The sequence below is a fragment of the Falco punctatus genome (assembly GCF_963210335.1).
Source record: "Falco punctatus genome assembly, chromosome: 5".
Taxonomy (NCBI): Eukaryota; Metazoa; Chordata; class Aves; order Falconiformes; family Falconidae; genus Falco; species Falco punctatus.
In genome coordinates this window covers 84594497-84620221 of record NC_137584.1, presented here as the reverse complement: position 1 = coordinate 84620221, position 25725 = coordinate 84594497, and the positions used below count along the sequence as shown (strand labels likewise).

General features: G+C 37.6%; 1 protein-coding gene across 13 annotated transcripts in view; it reads right to left on the bottom strand.

The window, feature by feature from the left end:
• The window catches only part of CHRM3 (cholinergic receptor muscarinic 3), a 379451-nt gene that overhangs the window by 125451 nt on the left and 228275 nt on the right, over positions 1–25725 (bottom strand). For 9 of the 13 annotated variants that reach the window (XM_080389750.1, XM_080389756.1, XM_080389744.1 and 6 more), the window contains one exon: positions 5227–5329. The exons of 2 other annotated variants lie outside the window; for them this stretch is intronic. In XM_080389750.1, coding sequence (XP_080245876.1) covers positions 5227–5324 — 98 coding nt within the window. In that variant the 5' untranslated portion in view covers positions 5325–5329. Of the gene's footprint in view, positions 1–5222; positions 5331–25725 lie in introns of those variants that run through there. 2 more of the 13 variants (XM_080389749.1, XM_080389747.1) reach the window with 2 other exon arrangements.

Below are 25725 nucleotides of genomic sequence, written 5' to 3'. Positions count from 1 at the left end.
TACTCTTTAAAAAAAAAAAATAATTATAAATTAGGGGGAAATTTGTGCATGCCTTCTTTCTTTTTCATATTTCAATATTGTTAACATTTAGCTGTAAAGATTTTTTTTTTCCTCATGGAAAAAATACTCTATCACTTGAAATTAATTTGTATGAAACACAAAGCTTGTGCTTCATATAATCCCCTTAAATGGGGATTAATTTGAAGTTAGTGACTGGTTTAAAGCTGAGTTTAAAGTAGAAATAAATATTGCACATGGGACTGACCTGCTTCTATTATAAAACCTGCTTCAGCTTCTGTAAGCTTATATGTGCTGACTGTTTCTACAGAAACCCTTATTGCAAAGCTGTCAATATTAGAGGAGCTTGACACTACAGATTTACTGCCTTCCATGCTGTTAAGAACAATAACCTGATTTAGTTCAGCCTGGATGGTCTCTTGTCATGGAGTGAAAAAGGAAGTGGAATAAATCACCCTTACAATTAGGTCGTTCACTGAGGTTTTCCAATATTATCCTAGTCACCCTTCTCCTGGAAGTCATCTTCATATGACTTAAAGTGGAATGTCATATCAGGTTCCCATATGAAACTGAATAGGCATAAATTTATGGCAAGAAAAGAAAGGAAAACATGTACACCAGCAAATCACATGCACACACATGCACAAACAAGTATGACCTTAAATCTGTAGATACACAAAATACACACACACATGCATGTACGCATGTATGCATGCATGTACAGCATATCCTCCTTGCCTCCAAGTTACATTTATAAAGTAAGGAGATTAATGGTTCTCTTGCTTGTGTTGCAGCTCCTACTCAAGTTACCCCTGTGAACATACTGGAAGAAGCAAGCTGCACGGTTTGGATGAGCAGACTCTAAAATATTCCAACAGAAGAAAGCCTCACGCTAACTGGTTTTGATGCAAAACAACAGGCTGGTTAAGAGTCTCAGGTCGACTATGAGTTTGATTAAGTTGAACATGCGTGACACAGCGATGGTAATCTTCTGTAATACACTGATGCTCAGAGAGTTAGTCACCAGGAATAAAGCAGTCAGAAATGAAGGAAGGTAGACAAATAAAACTATACTGATCTACTGAACAGAAGGGCTTGGAACGCAAAATGGGAAAAAATTACTCTTGTTATAATGACAATACTTTTAATTATACATATTCAGTGAAAAATAAACTATTAAAAGACAGAGTAAAATACGTCCAATTAATGGAAGTAATGTAATGTTGAAACTTAAATGAAGTATTTTTCCCTTGAGGGTTTTACTGTACTATATTATTTAGCTTAATCCAATTTAAATTATAAACAGAATGGTTTTGTAAGCCCCCAGAGAAATGTATTTTATTTATAATGTATTTCCTTTGAAGTGGTTATGGAAATCATGTTCTTCCTGAAGTCTGTATCTCACATACCACCTACTGCTGCAAAATAGTCAGTCCTCAAAAGTTAGACATGATCAGTCTTGTGAAGTACAGTACATGAAACCCCAAGATTTTTTTAAAATGCCAGAGGAAATACAAATTTGTAATTCCAAAACCTGATAGCTTTCCCTCCATAAAAAGGTATTGAAAGATCTTTGTTGATTAAAAAAAAAATGTTTTTTTTTCAGAGGGAATGGAACTCAGCCATAATCACTCCACTTGGGTTTTCAATGTATCTAATGAAAGAAGAAATTTGTACACTATACCCTAGAGGGAGTTTCAGCTGAGAATAAGTATATTTTGTAAACTTAAATTTAAGTATGTAAATATTTCCATCTTTCATTTAAATCACAAATCCTCCAAAAAATTAATTCTAGTACAAAAAGTACACTTTTTTTCAGGATGCGAGTTACAAATGACCAGTTTGTGTCACCTTTTATCCTCCAAGTAATTAGTCTATTTACAAATATGTAAGAAACTATGAATGAATAAATTGAACCCCAGTCTATGTGGTCTCCTTACCATCAATAGATACTGCATAGACTCAGTTAAATAAGTAGAAACAAGAGGAAATTGTCTCTAGAAAATTAATTGTCGTTATTAATCTTATTTTTAAAGCACGATAGTACCCTATCTTCATGGATGAACCAATAACTCAACAAACCAGCCACAGATATACAATCGTCTAAGCTGTGATGTTTCTGAAATAATGTCAGGCCAGGTCACTTCAAAGGGACTAGGAAAGTAAGCACTGTAAGATTTGGCTGATTGTGCAACTGCTTACACCATGAAGTCATGACAGCCGCAGTCACTAATTACGTATGCTTTGAACTGGTTGTTCTTTTTGTCAAAGCTACTCTTCTACTCTAACCTACTACCAAAATCTATAAATAAAAGAACAGATAAATAAATAAAAATGCAAGTTCTTATTAGCTTTGGATTAAGAGCTTGAATAATTTTTCAAGAGATAATGTATAGGAGCAAATATTTCTGCGTCACTACTGTATAAAAAAACCACCAGTGCCCTGGAGTTAAACTTCTGTTTGAGATAGTAGATTCTGTCAATATCACAGCTTCAGATGGATACTTAAACGCAGAAAAAAAAAAAGAAAAAAAAAATCACATTTATGACTATTTAAAAAATACAAATAAATTTTAACACTTTTTAAAAAATAAATAATCAACATAAATATACCGCTGTAAAACATTCTAAGAATGGACATTTCCTCTGGCTCTTAGATCAGACATCATCTAGTTCCTGCTTGAAAGTTACAGCAATTGTGTTAGAATTTGCGTTTTGTACTAGAGAGCCGACCTGTACCACAACCTTTGCAAACTTCTATATTTTGCTAAAAGCTACTAAAGCAAAAGCATTACTTGTGTTAAATGACAAATGCATGTCATAGTGACCATTGCTCTTGCATTTTAAAGAGGAAAGATTTTAAGATTCTGACAGCCCGAACAACCTAGCTAATGTACCTTTGCTATGCAAAATGATGATGTTCTTCTTGACTAATGTAATGTGTTCAGATGAACTGACAAATTCTGTTTAATGCACTGAACATTTGTGGGCAGTAAAGCACATTATTATTTCTTCATACACATAATCCCTTAAGAGGTAGCATGACAGTGCAGTGTAAATCTAAAGCAAACCATTAGATTTACTTGCATGAATGGCTTTGTTCTTGTTAACTTGGTATCAAGAAGACAAAAGAAAAAAAAAGATAATTTAATTTCTGGCTTTCTGAAAACTTTGTTACTATATTGCAAGGATTATAGGTTTTGGTGCTTTAACCTTTTACTTTTTTGCTCACTGTTTCCCCACTGTCACATCAGGGTCTAAATGGCAAATGTTTATATAAGGAAAGAGATGTGGACTGTAATAAAATTTGCAGAAGTTAATCATATGAATTAATGTAATTTTTTTTTCCTTTTAGGCCAAAACTGAATACAGTTCACTTCCAATACCTTTGGGGTACTCTGAATTTTGGCACTAATTTAAAAATGTCCTGCCAAGGAATAGCTGTGCCACTGGTATCTGCAGAAAAGGATTCTCCTCAGACTTGATACCGTCTCCAGCATGATAAATGTCTTTTGGGATTGCTTTCCTGCCCATCAGTTACGACTGGGGAAGACTTTTGATAAAACAGGGAACATGATTTTTTTCTCCAGTTTAGAGCTAGTAACCCACTTCTGAATTGTGACAGTTTGCTTTTAACTACTAAACCAGAAAATTTAACTGTTTCCAGTATTTTATTAATAGAAAATCTGTCATCTGAAAAAAAACCCAACAAACAAAACCCCAAACAACCCACAACCTTTCACCTTATACAAAATACCTGAAAAAAAATCTAAGTTGGAATATGGCCAACACAACATGAAAGGCAACACCAACTGTGACTGAATATGGCCAGCTGTGTAACAGCACGCAAGATACCATGTCCTAATTTCAGGATATGAAAGCAGGAGTCAGCATTGTTTCAGGATTCATCTGAGGCGCCTGTTGGTAGTATTGAAGCCATAAAGATCCAGCCAACATGAAAATGATTTCCTGAGATGGCTTGGTTAGAAGCTTTCTCCAGATAGAACCGAGTGACTGAAATCTTAGGGCACTCCAGAAACAATCACAATAAGCTGTCAGCGCCACAGTCCCTAAAGCAAGTATGTGAGGAGAGCTGTTTTCTGTGTAAGGAGAGTATGTCAGCATGTGTAAATACAGGTCATTTAAACCACTGCTATATTTCCATGTTTATAGTTCACTTCCACAAAATTAGAAATGCAAACCAAGGTGGAAGTTTTACAGAAATGTGTGAGGAACATAAAAGAAAGAACAACTGTAACACAGACATAAACGCTGCAGCCTACCGACTCATAAATTATTTTAAATGCCACTGCAACTGAGACATAAACCAGCATAACATACAAGGGAGAAAGTAGTAAAAGGATAATGAATGCTGGCAATTTAATCAGAACAATTTAGTTCTTTCCCTAGGTTTACTCTCACAGAGGGAAATGACTTGTTGAAACTAAACCCAGCTAGCATATCAAACTCAGAAGGGAAACCACACTTTTCAAGAAATTGAATTCAAATTGTTGGATTCTCACTTCTGCTATAGAAAGACTGAATTATTCTGCAGGGAAATCCTGGAGGTAGAATATTGGCTGCATTTTTTTATTTTTTCTGAAACTCGTAGAAAACTTGAAGGTCTGTGCAGAAGCTCGTGGTAATCAACAAGAATAACCTGAAGGCATCTTTCTCCCGATTACCAGTACTATGCCACTGCACTACTCTTCTTAAAGACAAGCATAGGGGTTCATTCACGTAAACCTGTTCAGCCTACCTCTTACAGGGTAGGTCTTATTCTGCTGGCTGCGTAGCTGTAATAACAAAAAAGCTCAAGATTTGCCAACTGCTTGAGAATTTATTCAATATTTCTGCTACGTTTTGTGTCTCAGCTGAAATGTGCGCCGCTGCAGCTGCTGTTAAGAGTTAGCTCAGGTACACCTACAGGAATGACAGGCATCACAGTGTTCCCAGAACCCTCAAAAACTTAAAATCAATGTGACAAGGAGACCAAACACATCGTGACATATGATGGTCTACACTTGTGTGCCTGTTGATGATAAAACACATTGCAAAGTTGGAGGGCCTTAATAAATGATTTTGTAGTCCATGAATTACAAAAGGCCATGACTTCGCAAAGTGAGCACTGTTGCCAAAAATCAGCTGTTCCCTTTTATGCTTGGAAAGATGTAAGCGACTATATATGTTTCTTTGAAGTTTACCTACATGGTCCAGTGAGGAACATCAAAGTGGCTAGTTGGATCAGGCACTGGGTAGCTCTGTGAACTTCTCTTTTGGAAACAAAACTGGTAGTATGTCAGCATGTAGGCTGTGAACAAAACAAAAGAGAGAAGAAAAACTATTAAAATAGGTTATGGACACACGGGGGAGGAACAGCCATACAAGCCAAAGGCCTCCTTTGGACCAAGAGAAGGCAAAAACTAATAATATTTTCTATTGCTAAATATTTTATTATTTTTAATCTTAGAGACCCTGCCGAAAATAGAACAATTAAACTGTGCATGTATCACAAATCTGGAGAAGTGGTACTGACAAGCCTTTGGGCTGCTCACACCTACCCCCAAAGGGCTACACATGATTTTTCAAACCCAGTGACCAAATTGGAATGAGGGTAACAGTTTCTCCAAGACAGCACACAAGTCTGCAGCTGAGTCAGCAAGGGAGCTTTGCTGGCTTGTGCCTGGAAATTGGCACCTCTGGGCACAGAGAGAGATGGGATGCTGAGTTTGCCCAGACACCAGAAGCAGCTCGACAGTCTCTCAAGCTAACCAATTTAGAAAGCTGGTTTGGAATATTAATTGTCATATAAAAAATGTAAAAAGCTAGAAAAATAAAAACCCCTAACGTATTCCATACATTATATTTTCAGCTGCATTTAATATACTGTTGCTTTTAAAAGTTGACACAACTACAGAGGAAGCAAAAATAATAATTAAAACCTAAACAACACACTTTCCTCTGCAAAAATTGTAAACTACTAAAGTCAGAAGTGTAGGAGACGGATTAACCACTGACTACCATGTTCCCTTTCATTATATATAATTAGAGCCAAGTGGAACCATGTGCCCACTCATTTATTGCCTGCCATTGCAGCCTAAGGCTTCAAGACCCCTCTGAATAACAAACGCAGAAGAGTGATGCTGAATCAACAGATGCTCCATGTGTTTGCTCAGTGTCTCAGCCTTTATCAGCATGCGGAAGGATTTCACTCCCAGGTGTTATAACAAGAAGCAGCTGACCCGAGAAGGGAACTGACTGGCTATTCTGGATGCACAGTTTCTTGGGGGACAAAAAACCCCCAACAAAACAAACAAACAAACAAACAAAAAAACCCAACCAAAACCCAACCAACAAACACACACAAAAAACCCTGAAACTGAAAAACCCAAACCCACAACAACAACAAGCCTGAGATTATTAGCAGAACTAGACTGAGATTATATTCCAGTTCATTTGCAGAACAGAAGAAAATACACATTTACTACCCATTACTACTTGTAAGACAGCTCTGATACATCATTAAGCAGGAAAGTCTCTCCCTCCTCTGGTAAAACGCTCTCTTGGAAGACAGCCATGCCCTCCGCTAACCCTGCACAGCCAAGAAACACAGTGCATCAGAGCAGAGGCAAACCTTACACCAAATGAAGACAAGAGAGGCTGTATTTGCAAGAATGAGTGGAATGGAAACAAGATCAGATGAAATACAGCCAGGAAGGAAGGAATACAGATTATTTGTTTTAGAAAGAGTGCCATGCAGTTCTTAACTGGAAGGAGCCTGGACACATCAGTGTGGCAAACTGTCATAAGAGCAGACATTGATACCCTTCTCCACCCAGGCCAACATTTAGGTGAGATACAATCACTCCAAACCCAGTTCCTGAAGCGTTTTTTTTCGCTAGGCATTTCTTTGCTGAGCCATTACACTGCTACTCAAACTCTGTTTCTGCCACTGCTCCCAGACCCACAATGCAGAGGAAGTGCAGCACAAGGAAACATGTCTGCACCGAAGGTCACCAGCAAAGAAAGCAAAACTCAGAGGCAAGGAGCAGCCACGGAACTCAGGTGCATCATTTAACCACCTCCCACATGGAAAGAGCTTTCACTCGAAAGTGATGCAGGTCTGTACAGGTGTTGTGGAGCCTTTGGTGGCAGAGCTCAATCTTGTGGATCAGGAAAGATGGTTCCAGACTTTTCAAAATAGCAGCTCTGGTTTCAATACTTCAGTGATGTGGCAGTGAATCTACACCTTAGTCATTCACTCATCTATTAAACTACAACTTGCACAGCATGTGCTGGCTATTGTTGAATTGAGGTCCTAAAAGGTCCTTGGTGGAAATCTTATGTACGATCACCCATGAAACAACAATGAGAATTAGACTTAGAAACACTTCAAAAATTAATAGTTCAATTATTTTTTATATAGAAAATATAAAGGATGAAAAGCATTACTCATTCACACTATCAATGCAGAAAAATAATTTTAAAAAATCTGCTTCATTGCCAAAGCCAGTTTTAAGTCACTTTTAAGACTGCAAATTCCTCCTTTTAGTTGAGGAATTACAGCTTCTGACAATTAAAACTGGAATTTTAATAACATTTAATAATTTCCCTCTTATCAAGTTATTATGTTTTTAGCTTGAAATAAACTAACTCATTATTAAATTAGCTTTTCAAGCTATTCTCAATAAATAATTTTTTTCCCAGTAATTTTCTACTATATTTTAATTTTATGGCATTACTATCAAGAATCCAGTTTTACTCCCCCAACAACGCAGGTTGTGACTCATAACTTTGGAATTCATTGCCCTAATTTACAATAAACAAAGACTCCTCAAATAAGCTTGTGCTGTTTGTATATTCAGCTACAAAACTAATAAACTCTACTCTCTATGAAAAGCAATCAAAATCTGTTGGCAATTCAGCTTGTGCAGAACATCAAGGTCCATTTGAAGCAAACATGTCAAAAGTTTTATCCCCACACATCTTTCCATCTTGGTCCAATTTGATTCTTTCAGAAAAGAAAGAAAGATTGTTATCTGACAGAAAGCATTTGGAGGTAGATGCTTATATGTTAATAAGAGGGTGGACCTGTAATACACATCATAAAATGTGGTTGCTAACATCTTAAATACCCAGGATAAAATCAGGGAAGGTTGATTTGGATTTTACACCTGGAAAACAATGGTTTGAACCATTCTGAGTTGATACAGTTCATTATTCCTCTATTCTTTCAGGGACACTTGTCCAAAAAAAAAAAAAAACCAAAACCAAAACCCAAAAAACCCAGGCTGAAGATGAACCTGCACTTGGAAATTGAGTTCCTGTATATCATGAAGTAGGTTTCTCACAATCAGAAATAAATTTCACAGACTAGTAAAACTATGTGTATGATAAGATGGATATTTCACCTGAGTGTTTATCAACAGGTCAAGGTGACTTTATGGGACCTTTTTTTTTTAAATGAACTTTGGGCAATTTTGGTCTTGCCCTGAGGAAAAAAAAAAATCGGAGAGACGTAGTTACATATTCGTACTTTCTTGCCAAAATGATACATGCCAAAATTAAATCAACACTGTACAAATCACGCTTATCATCCTCAAAAACGTCTATAGGTTTACCTACACAGATGAAAGGCATTTTAATAGTTTTATGGCTATAACCCTGATGACTTCACAAAATCAGATAAAAGGCATATTGTAATATCAGCCTTGCAGTTTCTATTTCCAATGGACTTTAAAGGGCAGAGAATCTTTTGATTCTTGAGTTTCAGGTACAAAAAAGGCTGCAAGCTGAAAGAGGTGTCTCTGCCTTGCATGTCTTTCACTAGATCTCATTAGACAGAGGTTAAAATCATTCTGGACCAAGACAAGATCAAAGCTGGATGGTAAGAGACTGCAACTGCAATGTATATACACTTGAAAAGCACCCCTGCGCTGATATGAGGAAAATATGCCACACCTAGTTCAAAACAGCATTGCTTGCTGGGAACATGTTTTTTGTTGTTTATTTATTTTCACATTCTTAAGAGTTCGTTTTTTACCTTAAGGAAAGAGTCCATTCATAAAAAGAGATTTTTCTTGTACGACTGACAAAAAGAATCAAGCCAGTTTCCAAGCACAAGCTGCCAACTCAAGCCAGCACAGGTCAAAAGTAGGTAAGAGATCTGCAAAGTTGAGGTACTACAGAACTGTACAGCTTTCTGATTAGATAGCTCAAAAATTAGCACTATCAGTATAGTAATCATGGCTCATGCATTTAGAAGAATATATGGTAGAATAAAAAAACCACATTAAAAATAGAACTCTCTTTTTAAAAAAAAACAAAAGTGAAACAAAATTGTTTACAATTTTTCTGGAAATGTACTGGAGAAGTATTTTCAGGGTTTTTTGGTTGGTGGTTTTTTTTTTTTTTGTTTTTGGTTTTTTTTTTTTTTTTTTTCCAATATCTTTGTGAACTCACTTCTTGAAGTTTGGAGGCTAGACCTGTCAAATGGAGTTTAAAAGAAGCACAAGATCAATTTAAGTTCCATGTTTGTTATGGAAGTAATATTTAAAATGCTGAATCGCTTGATGTGCTCAAAGACCTCATTGCAATCACTGGCTATCAATGGTCCCCTTCACACAACCTGAAATGATGGGATCACCATCTATAGCCCAATAAACATGTTAATATTGCATTTCATGTTGAACTGCTTCAAAAGGCTACATTAAGAAAGAACGGTTCTAGAATACCCTATACATTAAATGGAAGAAGAAGGCACAGTCTCATTCTAGGAACTTGGACTTAAAAGACAAATTGATGCCCTGTGTCTGCTCTAAACAGTAGCGACAAAGAAAGTTCTTCCTATATTGTGCAAATGTCAACTAAGTCACCACTGAACTGTATCATCTTCTGCGTTTCTGAGGTTGTAGCAGAAATTCCATAAGGCCAAAATAAAAGGACAAATTTAGTGTCAGACAACAGTTTGTTCAATTTATTCAACTTGTATTTTTTGAGGATGACTGAAAATTATAATTATAAAAATAATCCAGTTTAACTGAGATAAAAATTAATTATTAACATATTGAATTTAGACAATGTTCTCAAAGAAGAGGTGTCAATTCATAGTACTGGCTCAGCCAAATCTGTTTCAGCTGCTGAATAACTAGAAGGTTTAACTGTATTTTGAAATTCTGAGGAGTATGGTAAAACAAAATCAGGATATTTCAGGTATGATTTTAATTTGGTAGTCTTATAGCTCAAAAATTGTTCAGCCTAGACATATCACATTTGTTTGACTCTAGAATCGTGACTTCAGTGTTTTATTGGCAAATTGAGTGGCTATTTTGGAAATAGATCTGCTCAGTGTAAAAGTGTTCAACTCAGTTCAGCTCATATACAAAGCATCTCATAAGTGTACTACAGTGTCTGAATACAGTAGCACAAGCAGTTAGGAAAAAGGAAAACATCAGGAAAGCACAATGACTAGAAGAGTACTTCAGTTTAATTGCTCTTTATCACTTACATATTCTATGTATCTGATACGTAAATACAAGGGCTTTTTAAAATCTGAGAAATGATTAGAATCTCTCTTAGATTTTGATTCCTCTGGGTGCCTACTGAACGCCTGACTTCTAGCACATCTGTTTTTAAGAAAACAAAGATTATTTTTTTTTAAACCAGTTTGTTAAATGTCATGTATAAATTTACATGACGTTGCAAGATTATCATGGCTAAACAGATGAAATCAGGAAGCTCACTTATTTTACCAAATTTACAGTTATCAGCATCAATAATCTAGGAAGTGATCCCACTAACTATAGATGTCTTCACAGTTAGAGGCATGTATCTCTGAGCTGTACAGACTGTGCAGTCAAGACAGGAAAAGCTGCCATCAAAGGATGATTCAACAGAACTGATGTATTTCAGTTGTTGGCTCGAGGATGCGATGAAGTAAGCCTTAGGAGTAGCTCATGACTTCCATCCATTACACAGCACATTTAAATCTGGTTTGATGAATCCATCCCAATTGTTCGCTTCTCACGATCATAAATCAGTAACTGTAATAACTGTTTCTTGAAATCCCTTTCATCCACTGTTCAGACTATAAATATTCTGATCCATCCAGCCATTCAGGCTCCACTAAAGATATATACACATGGAAAAAAACCACATACTCTTTCTCACAGAAGTCAACCTTATCTGAAAAAAAAAACCCGTCCTGAGCAAACATACCACTCTGTTTCTTCCATACAGAGTTTCACTGATAACAGTTAGTCAAAAGTTTTAAGCTATTCATGAGTCCTTTACGGACAGCCTTTTCTCCACCTATCACTGAAACTGAGAAAGATGTTTCACCCTCTCATGGTTTTCAGTGTCACCGATTTCTCTAAACCACAACAATAACAAAAAAATCTCATAAAACAAAAGAAATTTCAATATTTCAGGAAACATTTGGCTGTGACATGTGCACAAGATACATGTCTGGTGCGTTAAGTCTGAGAGAGTAGAAAAGCATAAGTAAAGTTTTGAATTATCATATGAGGCGGTGGAATGCAGTGCGAGTAATATGCTGCTTTATCAGTTGGAAGCAGATGGACATTCCTGAAAAGGGATGGCAAGTCTGTTAATGGAAATGTGCTGCCTGTGCAGTGGGGTACCCAAGTAGGAGATGCCCCATAACTTGCTCCTTCCCAACTATGCCTTCTAGGCAAAGAGGAAAATCTCAATAATAATGAATTCCTTCTCAAACTCCATTTTGTACGAAGTATACACAAAATTACCCAACAATTGTCTTAATGAAACTTCTTATGAGAAATTATGGGGTTGATAAAGATGTTTATAAGCACAGAGAAGAGAGAAATTGTTGGCAAGAGGCAATAATCTCCCACACTCACCTACCAAAATCTACTCTCCTACGTCAAAAAAGTTAACAATATGTACACGCAAACCATAAACCACCCCCTAAATGAACCCAGACAGTGGCTGCAATGCAGCTTTTATATTCAAACATATAAAACTATGTCTCTGAGCAAACAAAAAAGGTCATGAAATATTAAATGTTCAGCTCCTTCCACACCCAAGAGCTACAGACACAACAGCTGCATTTGCATCTGCTGGAATTAGACTTCTGTATCCAAGAAGTTTTACTGAATCTATTTGTGGACCTGAAGAAATCACTTTTAGTTTTAAAATGTATTTTAAATTAAAGAGCAATTTTAAATCCTTACAGCTCAGAAAGGAACTGATCATTGTAAAACCGCCACAGGGTGAGGGCATGACCTGCGGCCAGGGCCACCTTGCCCACACACTGGCCAGGCCCGACAGCCCTGCGAGACTGGCAGCCCGGCCGGCGGCCATCAGCTCCAGCCTGAATCCCAGTTCCCTGTACAGTGGGTGGCTTCCTGGGCCCAGGGCAGGACCCTGGCACACTCGATGGAGGCATCTGCACCATCTCCTGCCACTGTGGCTATCCCCTGGCACCCCAAAGGAGAGGCGCAAATGGCGTCCCCGAGAAGGGGAGAGACCTTCCTGCACACCTCGGGGACACCAGCAAACGTGGTAGCAGTGGCGTGAGCCACGTACAAATCTCACTTCGAATATGAAATAAATTGAGCGAACAGGGCTTGGGTTTACCTCTGCTGTGGGTGTGCGTGCCCAGGTGCCAGCGGGGGCTCTGTGAGGAGCGGCGGGGGCTGCCCCCGCTCCAGCGGCTCTGAGGTGCCACCGCAGGGCATGGCGGGGTCCGCAGCCGCGCCCGCCTGCCTCACGGGAAGGGCAGCTCAGGACGGGCAACACGCTTTATAACTTTTAAAAAATTGTGAGACGCAACAGCGTGAACAGCCCAGGGTGAGCAGGGTCACCCCGCAGCCCCGGGGGGGTCACAGCCACAGGACGTGCCCTGCAGGAGCTGCGGCCCGCGCAGGGCCCAGGCTGGAGCAGGGTCACAGGGGAGAGCAGGGCGGCCCACCAGGGGCTGAGCACAGGCCTTGTCCCCGTCCCCCAGCAGCACCACAGAGGTGGCTGCAGCAGCTCAGCCATTCTGGTCTGCAGAAGGGAGCCCTGAAGGGTTGCTCTTTTGGGTGAACTAGGATCGAAACAAACTCCCACAGGCTACAGCTCCATACAGTGTGAAATGTCCAAGTTGTTGTGGGCAACAACCTCAGGCTTTAGCAGGATGCTTCTGCTGCCTTGCAAAGGGAGTTCTGCATGGCCTGGCAGCCACTGCGCTCTCTGATGCCCATGTCCAAAGACACAGGTTGCCCATTTTGGATGCTGGTGCACAACAGGGAGATCTGCACTTCTGTATATCACAGCCTAACTCTACGTAAGCCCCAGGACTGTATATATATCTAGTAAAGTACCATTTACAGATGACAGCAACATCTAACATAACACAAACCAGTGTAGGAAAAGCTGCTGATTTTGACTTTTAAGTAAAATTTCTCATTGCTAAGGAATGCAACTTATCGGTCGCTGCTTTTTTGTGGTGGTGTGAACAGCAATGAGGCATCAGGGCTGAGGAGCAAAAACGCAGAGAAGTGCTCACTGCAGGGACATACTACTGATCCCCTATGGGTGAGCATCACAAGGAAGCTCTGGAACTGCAAGGTGCCTTTGCCCATGTCTGAAAATCTGCTAACCTCTGTAGATCACCTGCAGTATGGCTTTCTGTGCAACTGAAGTTAAACATCTGTTACTAATTTTTTTTTATCTAATTTCCATACAGAACTTCAGTATTGGAAAAAGCAGCTCAGCCATTTCTACCCTATCAGTATCTTGAATTTTGTTTGAATGTTTATACAAACTAAAAGATAACCAGTTTCGGCTGGTGGGGAGAAGGGACAAGGAAGCGAGGAAAGAAAAAAAAAAAAAAAAAAGAAACAAATTATATCTGGAAGGAGAACAACTCTGACATGAAACCCTTATGTCATGCCACATTCTGTCATTAAATTGACAATTTAATCAACAAATCAGACTCCTAAAATTACAAAGTATATTATGTCACCCCAATGCCAATACTTTACTAAAACTAGACAGATGGCCCAGGAGAAATGAGCCAATGGGTTCCTATCACCATTTAACTCTTCTGCTCAGATAATACAGGTTTGACTTTGCACAGGATTTATTTAACTCTGAGTATCGGAAAAAGCTTGCAACTGATTACTCCTGAGGGCAGTAGTAATCAACATTTGTTGGTGATATATGTTTGCTCAGGTGGGCTAATGTGAGAAAAAATACTGTAAATAACTCTGGAAGTATATAAACTCAGTTGGTGGTATATGAGATTAAGCTCTAATTGAGATGTTATCTATGAAAGGAACAGAATCACATATATCCTACCAGGACAGAGAGTAGGTGAGGACCAGAAGTTGTGTGCACTGTATGTAGGCTCTGACTTCCACAGTCAGTATCATAAGAACAGGCATAAGAACACTCCTGTGTTGCAGTGCTGCTTGGCTATTCTGTGATTTTTCAGGTGATTAAAGTAATGGAAGTGCTGTCATCTAGACAAAATGTAGAAGTAAACATTTCCCTTGAGAACTGAGAGCAACCCAGTGGCATTTTCTAGCTGGGATAACCATGGGGTTTTTGCCTATACACATTTCCTTCTCTATTGCAATTTAAATCAATGAGCAGTAGTATTGTTTCTATACCTTCACAGTAGAAGTGATGTGCCCCAAAGCATAATAATTCTGGTTTTCCTGTATATACAGTTTTCACAGTGATGTTTTGGGAAGCAAAGAAAACAATGGGGGGTTTTTTGATAGATGATAAGAGCGGAGATGACTCTAGATTTTTAAATATTTAAGAAAACTAAGACACCTCAGAAACTGGGAAGAGGATTCATTATCTTTTCTTTCCCATTACAGGCAGAGGTGAAATTATAGCGAAAGCCCCTTTTCCTCCTCGAGGAAAGGTTAACTATATCAGACCAATCTCAAAGTGATGTGAACCAATGCTGCCAGCAATACGAAAGTTTTCAGGAACCTAGCTAGGTTCTGTGTAAAACAAACAAACAAACAAAACAAAACCAGACAAACAAACACACACAAAAAAAACCCCAAACAAAACCAAAACGATCTTTAAGCCAATAAACAAATCTGAAGGTAAGAAGAAAAGTCCCCAGGTTAGACTGGCAGGGACTGTTAGTTTTTATTTTATTATTGCCTTTCCCTGGAATACAGGATGCTGTGTATTCCCTACAAATATGTTTTATTTAATGTATTTTCTGCTTCTACAGGCACTTAGGCTCTTGGCAATAGCCTTCATTTCTTATACTCTGTTTCTGAGACATCCTATAATTGTGGTTTTTGACCTTTTATTGTAAGTCATAAGTTACATGTAAGGTTTTAAGTGGCCCCCCGGAGCATAAGAGCAAGATGTACTGTGAACCTTCTGAACTACACATTCACTAAATAATTGCAATGTTTGGGGATAATCCTTAAAAACACAGGTGCTTCCATTCCTCTGGCACACAATCACATTACCTTTATGTTTCTGCTGAAGTAATGCAATTCCAGACTTAATAACAGTATTAAATTGCCTAATTAATTTAGAAGCATTAAAGCACACTAAGATGTATTGAGACAATTAAAGATCTTTAGCAGCATTGCCTTATGACAGTTGCTGCCTCTGGAAGACAACATGTTAGCATACAATCAGCCCAAAGAAGGGCTCTCACTCGGACAAGATTTTAAAATTACTTCATAACAAAAATTCTATGATCATCTTCATGGGGTTCATGAGTCAAAAAAAGTCCTGATTTATTACAAGCTAACAATGAAATTACAGAAATTATGTATCTTGCTGACAACACAGAAAATGAGACAGAAAGCTCAGCTATTTTTCTAAATGCAGTAAGAGGAATTATGTCAAAGGCAGAGTTAAACCCCCCAAAGTCTGAGCTCAGGTAACAGTCTTGCACTAGCATAATAAAATGCCAATGCAGAATACCGAACAGAACTTACTGTGTTGGGCTTTTTCTTGCAGAAAATGTGCCTGTATGGGTAACTTCTGAATTAACGGGCGTGGATTCCACCCAAAACTAAGTCAAGAGTCTGAATAAAAATCCCGCATTTTCCTTCTTATAAAGTAGTGATACAGTGAAGATCTGAAGATTTTCCAAGCCAGCACATATCACCCTCTTTACAGCCATATGAAAGTGGTCTGAAAACCATTGATTGCTAAACTAAACTGCTAAAGCTTGTATGAAGGTCTGTCAGAGCAACATGGCTTACTCAGTAATTCCTATATTTCTACTTGGTTTGTTTGTCTATGGTTTAGTTAGCAACATTTCTGCTCAGAAATGCAAGCATTAAGGACATACAATGAGAAAATGAGTTTGATGTTAATTATTCCTCTGTGTGACATTTTATGGTTTTCTATCATAACACCCCTAACCTTTCTAAACATATGTCAATGGAGAAATCAGTTGGCTTCATGATTCATAACTAAAGTTTGGCTTTGCCATGATCTCTACCAAGGGCAGCATGTTGTTGAACTGAGCCCCAAAGCTGAGTTGAGAGCAAGGCATTACTCTACACATCTGCTCCAAATTCCCTCCTTGTTTCAAAGATAATGCATCTCTTAACCATCCTTATCCATGGGAAAAAGACTGACCTTGTATTGAACGGATTATTCTGAGCACACAAAGCTACGCTACCACCCATTCAGCACCACTCTTTCAGCATAAGGGTCTTGGTGGTCCTGCAGACATCTTCCCCTCCTCTGTACACCCTGGTACAGCATAGTTCAGCTCCAACAGGCATTAAGGCAGTACTTCATTCCCTCCTATTTTATTTTTTTTTAAAAAGTGCTGTCAGCCAAGCAAATATATTGCTTACAGACAGCAACACTAGCTGTTCCAACTCTGAATGTTATCATATTCCTATAGTTATTCATCTCTTTAGAAAAGAAATTGTCTGTATGTGCTTTTTTCAGTTTAGGAATCAGGTCATAATCTCACTCAGCATTAAATCAATAAAAGAAATCTAGCGTCAACCTGCATGAAGCAAATATAATGTAAAAAGAGAAGCAAGCATTCCTAGTTGCTCAATATTGGTCCTATTCTGGAAGAAAAGCTTGGCCAAGCACTAATGAAACTGCTTCTGATGTCATCTATTCATTTGAGTAGTACAGTTTTCTTATGGGGAGCTAATTTAACAGGAGTATCAGTTCAAACAATCGGATGGTTATACTTTAGTCATTTTCAAGGACAGTCTTTCTACCTTGCAGCAGATAAATAAATTTCATCTACAAAACTTTTTTCCCTACCGCATAACTTCAAAAAAGTGAACTTTTCAAAGCCCTGCTATCTGTATGGTTACACAGAGTAGCTCTTTCTCAGCCCAGCAAACACAAGGAACAGCTGGGATGGGAACATTTTAATAAGCCTGTAAATTCAAAAAGCAGTGTGAAATGATGAAAAGTGTGTTGATGCCTCAAACACTATTATATATGCATTAGATGTAAAAATGTCACTTATTAAAAAATATACCACTCTGTGCTCTGAAAGAGAAGAAAGCAGAGTAAGGAAACGTGATGCTTAAGAGTAAAGGCCCAACAATGCAAGCTCCCGTGTCAGGTAAGCCTTCAACCACGTGGAATTGTTGCCTTTTTTCAGGCAGAAAGAGTGGCTGTTGCTTGTTTACTTGCAGATTTCAATGAGATGCTTTTCAAAGCAATGTTAGCTGAAACAGAGATTTGCTCTGGTGCAGAGACTAGAATTTTATAATGGAAATGACTCTGACAATTGCTTTAACTTAAAAGAAGCTTATCTTTTCACAGCTGTCTAGCATTCAAATGACTTGGTAAACTCATGATACTCTCCTCAGTAAATCAATGTACAACCAATCTGTGTCCATTTAAATATAACCCTTTCTCTAAGTTTTTATACTTTAATGGAGAAGCAGCATGTACCTTGTTTTGCGGTAAGGAGGAAATTCCGCTCTGAACAAGTAGTTTGTTTCTGGTCTTTTTAATGGTGCAACAGTACTTACTAAGTGATAGGGCAAATTTGCTGAGCTTTACCCTAGTTCTTTCTCCCAAGTGTGAAATTCTACAAAACCTCTTAAATACACATGAAGTTATTAGAAAAATAGCCTATCACCAACATACTCTGTTGCTCTGCAGTGATAGGTTATTGCCCATATCCTTGCCTGCCAGTAATCCCAATTAGTAATTAAAGCTGCTCCAACACGACTACACTACTCAACTGAATTCTCAACTCAAAAGGAAGAGATACAAGGAAAGAAGTCACTCCACTTTTAAATGCATCTTGCTCAAGATGAAGAATCCATGATGCTGGTATAATTTCTCAAAAAATCTATGCACAGCATTTATACTAATTCACTCTTAGACACTAAAGTTTTTAGGAGAAGAAAAAAAACCCAAAACAAATAAACACCCAACTCAACTAAAAAAACCAACCAAGTATTGCCAGGAGCCAAGATTTTAGGGTGATCCCGAATTTGCATTGCACTTTTGGAAGGAATTTGTATGCTTTGCTGAACTAATGCTGCTGCACCAAGCACCCCGCTAGCCTCAGTGCCAACCAGTTTGTAGAGCACAGCAGTTCCCCTGGGCTCCTCACACAGACCAGCGAATCTCATGCCAGGATTAATCCCTAAGTAACAAAGGAACCACACAGGTGGCTCCAAACCAAAGCCTCAAAGAGAAATTTCCAGCTACAATTTTCTTTATTTCCCTTTTCTTGCCTTTCTTAAATATAGACACAGTTTTCCCGTAACTTATAGCACACGATCTATATACATCTATCTCTCTGTTTAAGAAATTAGTTTGCCGAATTCTCCTACAAGAATTGATAAAATGACAAGATTACTACATGCTCCATGGAAGCACATTCCAGAACATTGCACTGCAAGTCATATCAGAAAAACATGTTGAGCTGTAGCTCATTCACTAAAAGGAAATGAAATTTTTCTTCTTCCAGGGAACCACTACAATTTCTTATACCCAGATTAATTTGTATCTACTTTAATTTTCCAGCCACAGGATCAGAAGATCAGCTACTTCGCAATTCTGTATCTGTAAGAATTCAAATCAAAATACAAAAAGGTTCAAAAAACCTTTTAGCAAATACATCAAGAGTAAAATACAGATACAGATCTAGTGATAAAACAAAACACACCAAAAAAAAGACTATTAAATTCTAATTTGTTACAACACCTCAAGAGATGCTGAGGACTGTTTTTTCCACTCACCAGAGAAAAGTCTAACTGAAATCTTGTAAGAATTTTAATAATGAAAAGCCTTATTTGCTGTAACACAGAAGTTCTTTTACTTTCAGAAATTTGAAAAATAGCAAATTCCTACCTGAGGTTGACATATCTTCAAATACATTATAGCAAGGAAACGAAAAAAGGACAATTAGAAAATGGTCTAATTCCTCCTAATGCAATATCTGTAATTTCTCTTATTTCATCTTTTTACTTGTAACAATAAATCCCAAGTTCCTCTTTAAAAGAAGGTATTCTTACATCAATGTACTGTTAATGTTGACATTTTCAAGATTACTTGAAGTTCTTTTTATTGCCAAAGCAATTCAAAGAATCCAGCAGATGCAGCCTGTTCGATTCAGGTTATTTCTTCAAAGAGACTCCAAGTAGATGTTAAAAGTATTCCAGTTTTATATGCTTACTCAAATTGGAATGATTTATTTTTTAGCTTTCAGAGATTTAGCTATAATCACGTATCAATTCATGCAGAAACATACTACATTGTGAAAAAAAGTAAAAGCCTTTTGGAAAATACTTGTTGAAGTGTGATGTGGTTTTGGTTTCATCTCCATATTTTTACACTTTTTTTCTTTTTTTCTTTTTTTTTTTTTAAAAAAAAAAATGTGATATCTAAACTTCCTCAAATTTTATGTTCTGGTTTTCTTTTTTTCCTGACAAATAGTTATCAAGACAACAATCTTGATTATCTATGACAATAATCAATGACATAAACCAGAAACCATGTATTTTACAAATAACTGTCAAGTCCACTTGTGTGGTTAGATAACAACAATTTAATTTAATTGTCAAAATATATGCTCTCTATTTTTAGGTTTCCTGTTACCATTGTTAACATACTAGGCTGGTACATGTTTTGCAATCTTGAATATTAAGCATTATATTTACCTGAAGCTGAAACTCCATATCATTGAGAAAATACTCTTGAGTTGTACTTAGCGGTAAACATTTTCCGTAATGCCTGAAAGCCCACTAGGCTATAAAGAGCCCCTGATTACCTATTTGTAAAATAGAACCTGCAGCCTAAGAACACCTACCAAAAAAAAAAAAAAAAATCATATAGACAAAAGTCACATAAAGCATATTTTTGTTTCCAATTTAAAATCAAAATATCTACTTGTTCTTTCCCTTTGCCTCCACTTTGTGCCTTGTAGCTCCCAAACTCTGTGAAATTATTTGCCACAACTCAGCTGTTTTGGCTTTTCACATGCTGATGTGAAACACAGCAGCCATCACAACAGACTACCCACAGCTGTCCACTTGCCTTATGATTATGCAGCACATTCAATTTACACCATATGTTTGTACTTTCTAACTGTATAATAATCTGCATCTTTGGACTCTGTGGCAAGATATAACGTGCAGATCATTTCACATCTGAAGGGCACTTGGAGGGGACACCACATTTAAGAGGCCAGGAAGCCACTTCATTATGAGAACAGCTCAGAAGTTCTTCCAGTGTGTCTAGCCCAGCTGCCTGAGGAGCCCATCAAGAACCAGATGTTACAAAATATCTCATAAGCACTTGCCATTTGCATCCTGTGATTGCCATCCAAGAAGGAAAAAAGGTGGAGGAACCATCTGATGTGACAGCATAGCTGGCAACCCCTGCAGAGCTGTATCCTGATCAAATGATTTACAGGAGTGTTTGAAGGAACAGATGAGTATTAACGGGTAACTAATGATGGACAGCATGTTTGCTAACAAAACATAAACATTTTTAGCCAGGAAGATACAGATTGAGTTATTTATTTAATCTTGCCAATTAGTTACACAGTTTTGCAATAACATAAATTTAACTTGCTTGTTACCACAGCAAGATACACATAGCTAAATTCTGGGACGTTATGAATAGCTTGGATGGCAAATGTGATGGGAGTAATTTATTTTTCATTTGCATTAGTCTTGTATTTTATTTTGCAAAATTAACAGTTGGGGTTTTTTTCTTTCATTTGTGCCTGGGGATACATACCTGTATGGTTCACAAGATCCATTACGTGGTTTACAAGTAGATAATAAATGAATAGTGAAATGGACAGATCAACAATGTAATTTAAAAACTCAAGACAACTTTTTGTTCAACTATCAGAAATAATAACTATAAATGTGCAGATACATTAAAGGACACTTCATAAACTATATTATATTCAGGTTATTTTGTGTACTTTATAAGGTTTGTTGAAACCTAATAAAAGTATGTTTTTCTAGGGAGCTGCTTCTGAATTCTACGGTTCATAGATCCAAAATAAGCAGCTGGCATAAAATTACTTTAAATTCATTAACCACGTGAGCCCCTCATACATTCATGTTTCTGACAGGAGCATCTACTGCAGAAAGCAAAGCTTAGAGTAAGAAAATATCCCAGAGTAATGAGTAAATTATTGTCTACCCTGTGTGGAAATGGTACTTTTTTTTTTTACTTTTTGTTTGTTTGTCTCACCAAGTAAGTTCCAAACTGGACAAATTAAATTGAACTAAACTTCTATAGGAGATTGTACTAACTGGATCTTAATACTACTCTGGCTGTAATCTCTGGTCTGCTCTTCTTGCCTCTGTAACTGCCCTGAACATCATCAAATGAGAGACAGTAATCACAAAGAAGCTAAGCACAGCGTATTATCTGTCCTCGGAGCATCACTAAAGCAGAAGCATCCTCTGTTAGCTACTCTTACACAGTATCTGCTGTGTATTACCTCTAGCAGATGCAGACCAAAGAAAGGTCATTGCCTCAAAGGGTAGTAGAGATGAATGGAGAAATGGAGACAGGCAGTTATAAGAAAAGCCAGTAGCCTGACCACACTTTGCCTTGGGTAATTTGTCTTGTTATAAGTTCCCAGAAATATATATGGAACTCTGAGGAAGAGACAGTCCATAACCCATGCACTCTTCTTGAACCAGCATTCCCATTCAGTATTTTACTCCTCATCCCTAAAACAATCAGATAACTTTCCCTTTGAATTGTGACTTCAAAGCAATCAAAGTTTTGGATCCAAAAAAGTTTTCTGATTATATACTTAACCTAATAAAAAGTAGCACACAGGATGATTTACAAAGTATTCTCCTATAAGGGATGACAATTTCTTTGGAATCTTTCCTGTCCCAAGCATCCCTGGGATGATCATTAAACCTTGGCAGTTTAAAGACTACCTCTACGTATTTATCAAATCCTACTCCAGCTCCTACAGGATAAGATGAAAGGATAGCATTACTAGCCAGGCTCAAAAGTTATGGCAGTTTCAAATGCAGTGCACTTAACTTGATGACAGAATTTTATTTTATTCTAAATAGAATTTTGAGTGATTTTTCATGCTGTTGTTGTGGGTTTCGTTCTTTTTTCTTTTTTTTTTCCCTCCTTAAAGTAGGATAAGAAGTCATAAAACACTGTAAGTAAATGGAAGAGGGCAATGTTTTCTAAAAAGACAGCTGCAATGGTCCAGTAGCTATATGAACAAAAAGGAATATTATAAAGTGCATTGGAGGAAAAAAAAAACCATGCCTCTCCAGTTTTTTTTACAAGAGTCAACACAAAACATAGGTGACTTCTACATGCACTGTAACTGATTACCAAAACCTGGCTTTTATTCTCAAAAGAACCACCACCACCTTAAAAAAAAAAAAAAAAAAAAAAAAAAAAACAAAAAAAAAAAAAACACAACACCCCCCAGCCTCCTGCCCTCCCACCCCAGGTTCTATAGGTGTTTGCTTGCAGTATTACAAGCTACCTCAGCCTTTGCTGAGAAATGTGTTTTGGCTTCAGATCCAACATTTCCTCACTGCAGTTCTTTGGTTTTTCTTCCCTCTCATTATGTTTTGTAGCACACTTGAGCAAGTAGGTCTCTCCTGTGAGGATGCTTACACTAAACCCATGACCAATCTGGCTGCTGACTACCCCATTGTGGTAAAGTGGCAAAACACTCCCCTTTTCCTCCCAAAATTACATAGGATATAATATTCAAAGAACACTTTGAAAAGAAAAGCAAGCAGCAGTCTGAATCCCACTATATCAGATTTCATGCTACATTTAGGAGGGGGGTGTGTGTGTCTTGATACCCCTCTTGATGATCTTTTTTTCACAACAAGTAGTAACCGAACTGCTACATCAGCATCACAGTAGTTTGGAAGTTTCAGATGTTTAAATGTTGTGTTCTGAAATCTTTTGGCACAGTTTATTTTGTTGCTTTATACTTTAAATTTTGTATTCTGAACAGGGCTTTGCATGGGGATTTTGGAGGTTGAATGATGTGGGAGCAGAGACAAGTAAACACCATAAAAAAGCTGGAGACAGTTTGCAAACAGCAATCTCAGAACAAGAAAAACCAAACATATTACTTTCATTCCCAGACAGCTTCCACTGCCAGGTGCCCTCAGAAGGGCAAGAGGTGGCCTCTAACCAGGTCACGGTATGGAGACCCACCACCATGGTGTCCAAGGGAGCAAGGGCAGAGCAGAGCTCTCCTTTGACTTCAGGTAGGGAGTAGAAAGGACACTTAGAATCTGGACCTATTTCAAAAAGATGCCCTATCAGTACCAGAGAGAGAGAGACAGAGAGAAATAAATGCACCAACTGTGCTCTAATTTACTTTTCCAGTTATTATAAAGTATGATATAAAGCTGAAAAGTATGGTAAGGAGGACATGAACCTGGTGATGAGGCACAGTAAGTTGTGACCTTCAACTATGAAAACCTGTAAAGAAAAAACATGTGAATCAGTGTTAATTGAAGCACAGGAAAGAGAAAAGCAAGTCCAAGAACTGTGGAATTTATTCAAGGATATTTACAGATTAGTAATATTTTATAATATAACAGTAGAATAGAAAATTAGGTATGTTATTTGCTTTCACACACTTTAAAAAAATAATTAAAAAAAAAAAACAAAAACAACAATGAAGAAAGGAAACTAAAACAACCCAAACACTCGATTCCTGGGTTAATTTTTTTTCAGCCTTGCTTGGGAAATATATAATAAAGACAAGGGAATACAATTCAAGTTACAAGTAACGTATCTACTTCCTCAGTTAATAACAAATTATGAGGAGATATTTAACTTTCCAAGAATACTCATATATTCACAAAAAAATGAAAGTTACTATATCTTAGCCAGGAAAGGCTCTTTCAGCAAAAGCAAAACACCCAAGTGGATCAGAAAAAACTACCAGGTGTCACTAAAACATCTAAGGAGATTTCTTTCTAAAGAAAGTTACAAAAATCAAATGCGTTGGTCTGAAAAAAAAGGTTACTGAAGAATCCGAGATAAGTAGAAAGCTCTGAACAAGCCAATCACCTAGCTGATGCTCTTCCTTAGTCTTCTGACATTTCTCTTCTTGTTTTAGGCCACAGATTTATACAACCATGCCCTTGGCTAAGTATTTACAGTTTTATTTACAAACATGAAAATAAAATAAATCTAAGCCTCATAGCTATAGATGAACAGCAGTCCAACACATAAAAAGATAATGTTACATCTCATTTTCTATTTTCTCATTTTCAAAGCCAGCTCCGTGATTTTTTGGGAGGGGGGGGGGGCTACTTCATCATTCTGATTAGACTTGGGCAATCCTGGAAGATTTAAGGTAACACACTTTAAGGAGTTCACAGAAAGAAAACCACCAGTGAAAGGAAAACTGTTTGAAGCCTGACTTGGCTAGAGGAAGGAAGAATCTGCTTCTAAACAGAGGATAAACATAGAAAAGAACATCTTACATCCCATCCTGAAAAGCATGTCTGCTGATAGGAACAGTGCTTACATGGACAGCAAGGTAACACCTTTAGTAATTGCTAACAACCATGGTGAGGTTAAGGAACAAAACTGGAAAAGTATGTTAAGCCTACTCAGTTCTGTTTTAGCTATTGCCAGCCTTTTGGGTGATAGCACTGCTGGAAAGCAAAAATACATTTTTTTTCTGCAAACAGACTAAAGAAAAAAATGCATTATTCTTTGTGCAACTTTAGTGTTACTTCCATTGAGAGACGCCTATTAGAGCTGGAAGCTCCACACCACTATAAAGATGACTAGGATTTGGTAACTATCAAGCAGAAGAATGTCTACAGAAGCATCAATTATCTATAACCTTGTTTGGTTTTATTTTGTTTTGGGTTTGGGTTTTTCTTCATATTTTACTTAAGATTTAGGCACTCTGATCTGCTCTAAGTGGTCAGGTTAGATGATGAATATTTCAGGTAGCTTCAATGCAGTACACTCCATATCTGAATGGCTGCAAAATAAAACTCATCAACAAAGTTAAGCCAGAATAAACTTTCTGACAAACTCCTCCTTCCCAAAGACCTTTCAGCATCTGAACTAGACTACTGTCAGTACTCTCTCACCATCACTCTTGTGAATTTTCTTCTAGTCTAGATAATTAAGTCTCTTGTAAAAACCAAACCAAAACTTTTTCCAGTCAAATCCTGAGTAAGCAGCAAGGCAAATCCTGTGCAATAATGCTTGTAATTCACATTTATCTCAAAT